Source organism: Oryzias melastigma, linkage group LG24 (assembly GCF_002922805.2).
Source record: "Oryzias melastigma strain HK-1 linkage group LG24, ASM292280v2, whole genome shotgun sequence".
NCBI classification, from domain to species: Eukaryota; Metazoa; Chordata; class Actinopteri; order Beloniformes; family Adrianichthyidae; genus Oryzias; species Oryzias melastigma.
In genome coordinates, this window is record NC_050535.1 from 17,482,520 (window position 1) to 17,493,382 (window position 10,863).

Sequence of the window (10,863 nt, forward strand, 5' to 3'; positions counted from 1 at the left end):
CGTCTAAAAAACTTCCATTTCCATTTATATTTTCCTGAAACATCTGACTGTTTTACTAAAAGATTTCTCTTCTGTCTCTATTTGTCTGATTTAAGAGATACTTTTTGGTTTTTGTTTGATCAAAGAATGTTCTTTTATTACGAAGGTTTTAAAATTCCTTTTTGTAGTTTTGGCAGCTCGGTTAATCCGACTCTCACAGGATGACGCAGATCGCTTGAATTATATTTGTTGGGTCCCATTGGACCACGGAGATCCAAACGCCTTCAGGTATCTGCAGCAGAACTGGCAGATTGATGGGGGAGGATTTTAGCCGTCCAGCCAGAGCTGACTCAGCAAATGTGAGTGGTGATGATAAAACCCACGTCATCCAGAAACTGCTGCTAACATTTCACCTGTAACTGAAGCTTTTAAAGTTATTTAAACTCCTGCTGCCATCAAGTTTTGATTCATTTTCAAGAGAGATGAGGCAAAAACTATGGAAATTCAATTATTCTGATGAAATGAAGTTTTGTCCAATTCAGAAATTAACTCAAGCTTTCAAATATTTAGCTTAATTGTTGCAGTTTTCTTAAAAAATCTTCCTGCAACCATCACAAGCAGACAAGAAAATCACGTTTTTAATCTATTTTTAATCTATTTTAGAAAGTGACTGGAATGATTTGTTTGCAAAGCAGCACGCAGGCCTAGCCCGCCCCCACTTCCCATCACCTATCTGTATACATGCTAGCTTACAGTCCCTTCCACCCACTAATATTACTGGTGCATTGTTGCTTTTTCATGCAGATTTCATCTAAGTCGAGTAAAACAAAGACGTTCATGGATCTATTTGTCTGGAAGTCTCAGAATGGAGCGGAGCAGGAAGCTTGTCGGGTCCATCTGCTCCAGATTCATAACGATTTGAATAAAGAAATACTCAGAAATGCAGTTTTAATTTTCATTTTCTTTATAAATGTCCTCCATCATGAGAAAAGAGCCATAAAAAAATGTGTTGGTTTTTAATTCTAACTTTAATCATGGCACCTCAAAGCTGCTCTGATAGTTTTTATTTCTAAAGCAAACTTAGTGACCAAACATTTACTTACCTGCAACTGCAGTGTTTTCAGACCAGCAGCTTGTCTGAGACTAACAGCACTAAAAGAAAATTACTCCATAAAGCTGGAATGAAATGCATTATTTTCTAATATTGAATTTCTCCTTTATAAAAATTTTAATATTCAATTTGCAAAATGAATGACCTTTGATTAAGTTAGCAAACATATAAATATTTGGTTTAAAATAACTTTAAAATGATCTTTTATCAAAATTGGGGATAAACATGAAGACTAATTATCCTCACATGTTCACCTTCTCTCCTCCTTCTACTACAAACTCGCTGGTTTAACTGAGATGGTTTGCACGTGATGAATAAAAAGCAGTTCTCGTGGCGAGGCCGTTTACAGCCTGCACACGACCATCTGCGCGAGCTGCCTTAACCCAAGCTCTGCTGTTGCATATGAGGTGTTTTCCTCTGAAATATAAACCACATTTGGAATCTGAGGCATCTGCAGTGCCTGCATGATCTCAGGGATGTCAGGGAGAACAAAGAAGAGCGCTTCGTTTGATGTATCACACCTCTGACCAAAAATTTAAAAAAGTCAACCGCTGAGGGCACGTTTGATGTCCAACTTTGTTCTTTGTCTTCTCTGACTCTAAGCAAAACCACAGTTTGGAGGATTTCCTGCAGGAAAATCCTCCTCTAAGCAGAATGTCTGATTCAGTCTTGTTGCTTACCTTATGGAAGCTTCCATGAAAGATCATCTTCACTCTCTGATCGTCAAACGTGACTTTCTGCATCTCTCCGGTTTCATCTTTGTTGTAGAATGATATCGTCTGAGCAGAAGCTGAGAGAACACAAAATATTAAACATTAGTGTTCACCTGCAGAAGTACATGGGTCACGTTTGAATAGGATTAAGCCTTTCTGCTTAAGGGTTCAAAATTTTGGGGGAGATTATCTGAAGAGGTGTCTCTTACAAAATAAACTTTTAATAAGCTCCATAACTTTAAACTCTGGTGGGTTATCAGCTGAGATAGAAACAGCCGGTTCCTTCCTGCTCGTGAACACACAGCTGCTCCCCATCACACGAGCTGCGGTGCCGTTCTTTAAACCAATTAGGCTGTTTTCACAACACACACATCAGAGGATACACAGAGAGGATATTTACGGTCAATAGTGACGCCGGTCTCCGGCTTGTGATCTTTGGTCGCCACCTGCCAGATGTCGAAAGCCTCTTTCGGCGTGTCTGGCAGCAGGCGGAACATGAGGATGATGGTGTAGGAGGGAGGAAGTCCGTCAGGATGGATGTCTCTATTCAGGGTTTGAAAAGACGAGGAACAACCAGTTACATTTATTCAGTCTCCGAAGGATTTTTTTTGGAATATTACATTTTTATTAGAGGGTACAGGGTATAAATTAAGAAGTCTCAATTATGATGTCATTCTGTTCCGACAGGTTTATAAGCGATGAGTAATGGTTGTGCCATTTTTAAAAGAAAGATTGGGCTTAACAAGAAAGGTTTTTTGAGTTGTGGAAAAACTATAATCATAAAGAAATCTCTTTAAGATATTTTAGTAGCATTTGACTTCACTGCTCATTAACAGGCAACATTTATGTGAGAATTAAGTACAAAGTAAACTTTTAATGTAGAAGTTAGTAAAAGTCTTGATGATAGATAGCTAGCTTTAGATCAGGGGTGTCAAACTCAATCGCACAAGGGGTCAAAATCCAAAACACACATTCAATTGTGGGATGAACAGCAGGAACATTTATTGAACGCTCTAAAACAACATTTTTAATACGTTAAACTTTTTAACATAATTATGAACTAGATATATAGCATTATTTGCAATTATGCTAGTGTGAATGCTCTAAGCTGAATTTGGCTGCTGAAGATGCTAGTGCTGATGGCTAAAAACACGGAAGCTAATAGCTAAAATGTTATCTAAATGTCAAATTAGCCTAAAAAACTAAAAAAAAAAAACTTAGGTTAGCCAAAACAGCTAGCTGAAAAAATAAACTTCAAAATAGCCTAACAAAACTGAAAAAGCCAAAATTGAAGAAACCAGCTAGTGTGTAAATATTAGCCTTACTCCAAAACAGCCTGAATTTCTTTTTAAAAAGACAAAATTAGCCAAAACAGCTAGCATGTAGCTAAAATATTAGCTAAGCTCCAAAATAGCATAAAAAATCTTAGTAAATGCCAAAACAGCTCAAAAAGCTAGCAGAATGCCAATTTTTAAAACTTTAAAACTATAACTTTTTAGCATAATTATGAATAATAAAAGGGCAGGAATATTATTCCAGAGTAAATCCACTTAAACCTTAAGTAACTGTCAATATTTTACTCTCCATAAAAATATATTTTGTAAAAATTATACAAGTTAGAAATGAACAAAAGATAGCATCGGGCCATTAGCAATAAAATAAAATAATCTGGAGGGCCGGGTTCGGCCCCCGGGCCTTGAGTTTGACACGTGCTTTAGTTATATAGATTTATGTGAGAATCAAGTAAAGAGTCAACTTTTAATCTAGGAATGAGTAGAAGTTTTCATTATAGATAGGTAGATAGCTGGATAGCTAGCGCTAGATAGATAGATTTATGTGAGAATGAAGTAAAAAGTCAACTTTTAATGTAGAAATGAGTAAAAGTCTTAAAAGGTAGCTAGCTAGATAGCCACCTCGATAGCTAGCATGATATCAAGCTGGACAGATAGCTAGATAGCTAGCCTTTGATAAATTTATGTGAGAAACAAGTAAAAAGTCTACTTTTTTAATAGAAATGAGTAAAGTCTCAATGACAGATATCTAGATAGCTAGCTTAAGATAGATTCATTTGAGAACTAAGTAAAATGTCAAATTTTAATGTAGACATGGGTAAAAGTCTTGATGATAGCTAGCTAGATAGCTAGCTAACTAGATAGATGGCTAGATAGTTATAACTTTAGATGAATACATTATGTGAAAATTAATTAAAAAGTAAACTTTTAATGTAGAAGTTAGTAAATGTTTAGTTGATAGCTAGCTAGCTAGATAAATTTATTTGAGAATCAAGTAAAAGGTCAACTTTTAACCTAGACATGAGTAAAAGTCTTGATGATAGCTAGCTAGTTAGTAGCTAGCTAGATAGAAAGATAGATAAACCAAAAACATGACAAAAAAATAAAGAGATAAAAAGCTTTAAAATCTGTTTGGAGCAATTAAACCAGCAAAACCTAAAGACAGAGAATAGGCTACTAAAGATATCCTAAAATGATAAACCCTTTAACACCTTTAACGCCAGTGATGCTTAAACACACATTTTTTTTTTTTACAAACTAACTTTTCAACCATTAACCCGATCAACCTAATTCCAGCAGATTCTGAAATAGAAAAGCGGCTCGAGCAGTAACTCAAAGATCATAAACACTGGAGCTCCTGTGTTAAAGGGTTAAAGTCACCAGTTACTGTTCCTCTAACCAGCCTTATTTTTATTTCTTTAGTGGATCACTGCCTCATTTAAGAGCACATTAGTGTTTTTTTCTTTTCACCAATGTCACTATATAGAAATGAGACATTGGTGTTGGTTGTTTTTTGTAGCAGTTGCACGTTGGGATTTGAACTCACTGGTTTAATGGAGGCTCTCTCTGGAAACATTGTCAGAATCAGCTAAAACATAAAGGATGTTTTAATGGCAGAGCGCCCTTCGCTGTGACCTGTGCCTCCGCCTGACTTCACAGAGCCTCATAAATCCACCAAAAAAAGAGCTGCAACAGATGGTAGCAAAACTTCACGTTCCTGCCGACAATATTTTACACTGTCAACTTTCACATGTGAGTGACCTTGACTGGGACACAATGTCCCAAAACTGGGCTCTAAATACAACGTGCAAATCACTATTTAACATTTGGACCAGGATGCAGTCTGGAAGTGTGACTTTAATGGTCCGACTCAAAATGCTGGTTTGGACCACTCTTTAATTTTGAAACAAAATGTCGATATCAGCAATGAAATAGATGGTTAAGCTGGATTACTAATAGAATACTCTCTTTTTTTTGCTATAGTGATGCATAGTTGCAGGTTGACAAGTTTTCATCAAGTACGGTCTAATAGAAACATTTAAGGGCTTTGAGCTTCCATGAAAGTTCAGTTTAAACAATTCGCTTTTGTTTACCACTATCCATCATTTTTCCCAGAAGACACGCCCCCAGTATCCCAGAGCAACAACTGAGCCTCATTTTCCCACGATTGGAATCATTTTGTATTCAAAGGATGCAGGAGCTATTATTTTTTCTCCACTCCTCACTGCTTGTTTAAGCCAAAAACAACAAATCCTCAGCAGGTCGTGTTTGTGACACTCACACGCTTGGCTGATTCAGGAAGGCGTTCTTGTGCAGCCTGTAGGCGGTGTAACTGTTGAAGGAGCCCGGCTCCATGGAGACGCCCTGAGTGTAACCGTAGGTCTTCTCTGTGAGGTTGAAGGCTTCCAGCATTCTGAAGCCTGCAGCAACAAAGTCATCAATGAATAAAGGAAAGGTCACAGTGAGGATTCATACGTTTATGGGAGTGGATTTAACACTCACCAGGTGAGGAAAATCCATTGAGGAAAATCAACGGACATGCTGTGGAATAGAAAAGAAAATGAAGGATTTCAGTGTTTGTTTAGTTTGTCTCCTTTTGTCCATGTCCTGTTAAATTCAGTTTATTCTCACATGAACTTGCAGTTTCACAGATGAAGGTTATGAGGTTTTCCTTAATGGTGTCGAAAGCGTCAAAATCATCCACGACGAAGACGTGTCTGTCCGTGGGTTTGCTGCCGATCACTTGCAACTCGCTGAAGTCCACATCAGCGACACCGATCGCAAAAACGCTGTAACCTGAGGACGACAAATTTTTTCTGGTTTTCATGTTGCAAAACATGAACACGGGGCTGGGTTGATAAAATCGATTTAAACTTAACAGATCAAGAATCGATTCATAGAATTAGAGATTGATTTAGCACATAAAGCTAAAGTCTGCTAGCTTGATGCTAACGTTTAATGGAATTTCCATTAGGACGGCTAATGCTAACACTCGGTTGACGTAAACATACATTGCTGACTAAATGAACTTCTTTATAAACTCACAGGCATACATTTTTCAAACTGTTTAAAGGAAATATTTTTAAAGTAACCAGTTGTGGTCTAAAACACAGTTTTTGCTCATACTTTCTTCTTCTTCTGAAATAAGGTGTAATTCTATAGCGCGATCGCCACCTAGTGGTCGAACTGAAACGTCCTCCAGGAGAAGCAGAACAATGTTTACAATGTTAATGATCTGAACATTTTTGTTAGAACTTCTCCTTTAGAAAATCTATGTAAAACATATAGTTTATTAATGTAATTCTAAACTAAATGTGTAAACTCAAAACTGAATTTAAGTCAGAGAATTGGAAGGATCAAAAAAAAAAAAAATATTGGAATCACACTGATTATAATCGATACCCATCCCTAATTGGGATCATAATGAATCGTGGACCATTACCTGCCTGCTGCAGCTTAGCAGCATTCTGCTTCACATCGTCCTGCGAGCGTCCGTCAGTGATGGTCACAACCACTTTGGGGACGTTCCTCCTCATTCCGTTTTCAATGGAAAAGGCTTTCTCGTAGGTGTGTTTCAGAGCCATTCCTACTCAGGAAAAGGAAATCGGTGTAAAAGAGGCGACCTCCAGCGATCATCTGTATCAGTTTAAGGTGTGTGGTCGAACCTGTCTTGGTGTTCCCTCCTCTGTAACCTATGAGAGGCAGCGCAGCCATAGCAATGCCTTTATCTCTGTAAGCATTGAGCTTAAACTCTGTTTTTGCACCATCGCTAAATTGCACAAAGGACACCTATGGGGACAAGCAAAGAACAATTTTTAAAAAATGGTAAATATCAGTTAAAATTGGGGCTGGGTTGACAAAATCAGTCTGAATCAATAGATCAATATCAATTAATAAAAATATAAATTGATTTAACACATAAAGCTAAAGTCTGCTAGCTTGATGCTAACGTTTAATAGAATTCCCCATAGGACGGCTAATGCTAATGCTTGGTCGACATAAACATTTCTGACTAAATTAACATCTTTATAAACTTACAGACATGAATTTTCCAAACTATTTTAAGGAAATATTTTAAAGTAACCATTTGTGGTCTAAAAAACATTTTTTTTGCTTATTCTTCTTTAAAAAAGTGTACTTCGCCACCTAGTGGCCAAACTGAAACACTCAAAATATAATTGAATCAAATTATATTGAATGGATTGAAAGAATAAAAAAAATGGAAATCAAATCATCCCTCTGGTGACTCGAGTTAAATAGTTTCTGGAAATTATCATCGATACCCAGCCCTAGCTAAAGTTCTGGATTACAAATCGAAACCATGCCTGACTTTCTTTTTGTCCTTGAAGGCTTGTGATGTGGAAAAACATGAAATATCGACAGATTTTCAAAGCTATAAAGTACTGCTAAGAAAGAGCTGACGTTTTGTTCTTTACATACACCCTTTTTTGTCCACAAATTTGCTGCAGACAGGTACTTGGAGGCTGCGCCCGTGCATGCTGTCAAAAGCACATCTGTCTGCACAGACCTGCATTCCTGAGGGTCCAACAACATCAAAAGCGCCGATCACGGTGGAGACAAAGTTCACGACTTTGGTGAAACTCTCCTCGCCGATACTCCAGGACCCGTCGATGACGAACACCACATCTGCTTTGGCACCTTTACAAACTGAGGTAAAACAAAAAAAAACATCCTGTGAGACACTTTAAATCCACAACACCAGCAGAGGAAATGGCATCAACACACAACAGGATTTTAATAACAATCAGCTGGGATTGTGTAACAATGTTATAGGACCCCGCTCCGTTTTAAAAGAATGAACATATGTGATGAAATGGATAAACACATTATAAAAGACAAAACAAACAAAGGTTTCCATCTGGCCTGATTGCTTTACTTCAACACCTGAATAGTTAGTGAGAACTGTCTTGTTCTTTGCTTTGTGTGCCCCGCTGAGCTGCCATTACATTTGACAATCATTGTTTCCTTGTGGCTGTTTCCATTTAAAACCGGCTTTTGGTTGGAGGACCCAGAACAGCATCACTTCTGTAAAACTAAACCCCAGGAAAGGCTTTATTAGTGTTTCATTTTTATGATGTTGCACAAATATACATGCTGATGTGGCTTCATTGGTAAAATATTTGCTCTGAAGTTCCACAAAAATCTACTTTTAATGAGCATGTCTACCAAAATACCATAATTAATTATGAATACTTTCAGCTTCGTTTCCTTAAGATCACATTTTTAGGGTCACAGTTCTCCCAGTGGTTTTAAATTACAGTTAAATTGCATTTAGTTTTACTTTCCACCCCACAGCCTGATCTTCTGGGTTCCATCTTTCCTGGAAGTATCATGTCATTCGTGGGATGGAAAGACCAAAGCCACAGCAAGTGAGTCAACGTTACATCACTCCTGAGGGAAAGCGACCCCAAAAAGTGGCCATTGCGGACTTACCTGCCCACGCAGGGGGGATGGTGGGTGGGGGGGTCGGGGTGGGCGGCAGAGTTGGAACTGGAGTCGGCTCCACCACTGTGAGAACAGATGAAGCAGTCATCAAAAACACTTTTTTTGGAAGGTTATTTTGGTCTGTTTGGAACCAAAGGTTTATTTATTGTTCATGTCAACTTAACTATGCATACAAGATATCTTACAATAAAACAAGCTATGAGCAACAGGAGTCAGACTGAAGAAAATGATCTACTCTACATCAGCACATCAACACAAGATGACAACAGCATAACAATGACTTTTATTGTCTAGTTATCCTGTATTTGACATGTCTTTATGGATGTAAGCTTCTGTTGATTGATTGTACGGTACATGAATTATTATTTATTATTTTGTTTTCTTGATTGCTTGAAATAAACCATTTCTAACCCAACCTAACCCAACCCAACCTAACCTAACCTAACGTAACCTCGTCTCACCTAAAATTACCTAGCCTAGCCTTATCTCGTCTAACCTAACCTAGTCTCATCTCACCTCAATAGTCTAGTCTTGTCAAGTCTAACCTAACCTAACCAAACCAAACCAAACCAAACCAATTCTAACCTAACCTAGTCTAGTCTCATCTAACCTAACCTAACCTAACCTAACCTAATCTAATCTAACCTAGAAATCATAACCCCTTTCCAAACCAATCCAAGTCACCACTCTGCAGTTTGTTTTTGTCTAATTCCATTCCATCATTGTAGAGTATCCATCAAATACTTGATCCACAAAGATATTTTTTTAATTCAACTGTATTTTGCATGGTTTAAATGTTATATCAAATGAGTTCCAAAACTTAACACCATAAACTGATATATGAGTCTGTCTCAACTATGGACACACCTCCCTCAGCAACATGAGTTTCAACGAGCATTTCCCATGAAAAGTCTATGTAAAGGCCCTTATCTGCATGTTTCGGCTTTTGCGTTCAAAATTCTCGTTTACGCATCGTTACACAAGTTTCTACGACCGTTTTCGGGCTCCATATACAAGACGTTGAATGCAAGTTGAAAGTTAAGTGTAGCTTAAAGAAGGCATAGAGAATATGGCAGCACTTACAAGTCCTCTCATTGGCGCTGACTCCGGGACCTTCCAGATATGGAGTCTGAACAAAAACAGTGGCGGTGTAGAGAGCATCCGGGGAGAGACCCTCAAAGCAGTACTGAGGCAAGCCGGCGGGAATGGTCGTCTCCTGTTGTCCTTTGCTGAAAGCTGAAAAGAGCAAAAACAGGGATCTGCATCATTTCTAGAAACAGGTAATGATTAAATGATATGCAACGTATTCCGTTTGAGAACATATACCTGAAGAAATTGCTAAAGGTGACAATCCCTGCTTGCTTTATTATAGACAAACATAAGTGATGCAGTTCTGCTCAAACTAATTTATATGTTCTAGTGTTTCTTTGCTAAACCAAGAAAAAGACGAGTGACACAACGAGTGGGCCGATCTATGAATGTGTTTACCTCTCTGCATGGCTGAGCAGGGATATATTACTAATAAGGCTCCGTGTTTACACAGAGTGCTGCAGTAAGCAGAAGCAAACAAAATGTGTTTATTGCAGAAACGGCTGCCAGAGATGACGACTGCTACTTTTCACTGAGTCAGACTGAGTGACGTTCGGTAACCAGCTCGTTTGTCTCCTCGCAGATCGTTCCTTGTTCCTGTGAATGCTTAGTAAACATTCACACAGTAGTGATTCTCCCGCTCATTTCCAGCAATCTTGGTATCAGAACGCTCAGCCTGTTCGGGACATTACTGCTTGTATTTTTGGTATTCATAATACTGTATACTATTTTTAATCAATTTTAATCTATATTTATCTTATTTTTAAATGCTTTTATTCTGTGATTGTACAGCACTTTGGGTCTTACGGAGAATTTAAGTGCTTCATAAATAGAGTTTATTATTGTTTTAAATTTGATCGTTTTTTAAATATTGAGCAAGAAATGCCCCATGGGAAAGGAATAAGAAAAGTCTTCAAATTTTAAAATTTTAAGTGGATTAGCAACAAACCTTTAAATATATTCATGGGCTATGTTTACATATTTTATAGTAATAAAAAAAAATTTTTAGTTTAGCTAATATTTTAGCATCATGCTAGCATTTTTGGCTAATTTGTTATCTACAGAGGTTTTCTTTAGGCTAATTTGGAGTTTAGCTAATATTTTAACAACATGCTAAAGTTTTTCGCTAATTTGAAAAGTACTGAGGTTTTTTTAGGCTAATTTGGAGTTTAGCTAATATTTTAACAACATGCTAATGTTTTTCGCTAATTTG

General features: G+C 37.5%; 1 protein-coding gene and 1 long non-coding RNA gene across 6 annotated transcripts in view; one reads left to right on the top strand and one right to left on the bottom strand.

The window, feature by feature from the left end:
- col12a1b (collagen, type XII, alpha 1b) overlaps positions 1 to 10,863 on the bottom strand; it is a 146,268-nt gene that overhangs the window by 27,711 nt on the left and 107,694 nt on the right. For all 5 annotated transcript variants that reach the window (XM_024290520.2, XM_024290521.2, XM_036210692.1 and 2 more), the window contains 10 exons: positions 9,645 to 9,797; positions 8,550 to 8,624; positions 7,624 to 7,763; positions 6,761 to 6,884; positions 6,538 to 6,681; positions 5,727 to 5,891; positions 5,598 to 5,636; positions 5,377 to 5,515; positions 2,204 to 2,346; positions 1,771 to 1,880 (listed from right to left, as the gene is read on the bottom strand). In XM_024290520.2, the coding sequence (XP_024146288.1) occupies positions 1,771 to 1,880; positions 2,204 to 2,346; positions 5,377 to 5,515; positions 5,598 to 5,636; positions 5,727 to 5,891; positions 6,538 to 6,681; positions 6,761 to 6,884; positions 7,624 to 7,763; positions 8,550 to 8,624; positions 9,645 to 9,797 (1,232 nt within the window). The remainder of the gene's footprint in view (positions 1 to 1,770; positions 1,881 to 2,203; positions 2,347 to 5,376; positions 5,516 to 5,597; positions 5,637 to 5,726; positions 5,892 to 6,537; positions 6,682 to 6,760; positions 6,885 to 7,623; positions 7,764 to 8,549; positions 8,625 to 9,644; positions 9,798 to 10,863) is intronic.
- Positions 5,483 to 8,567, top strand: LOC112157654. Its single transcript, XR_002921190.2, has 3 exons — positions 5,483 to 5,600; positions 7,565 to 7,768; positions 8,412 to 8,567. It is a non-coding gene; the product is annotated as an uncharacterized LOC112157654 (long non-coding RNA).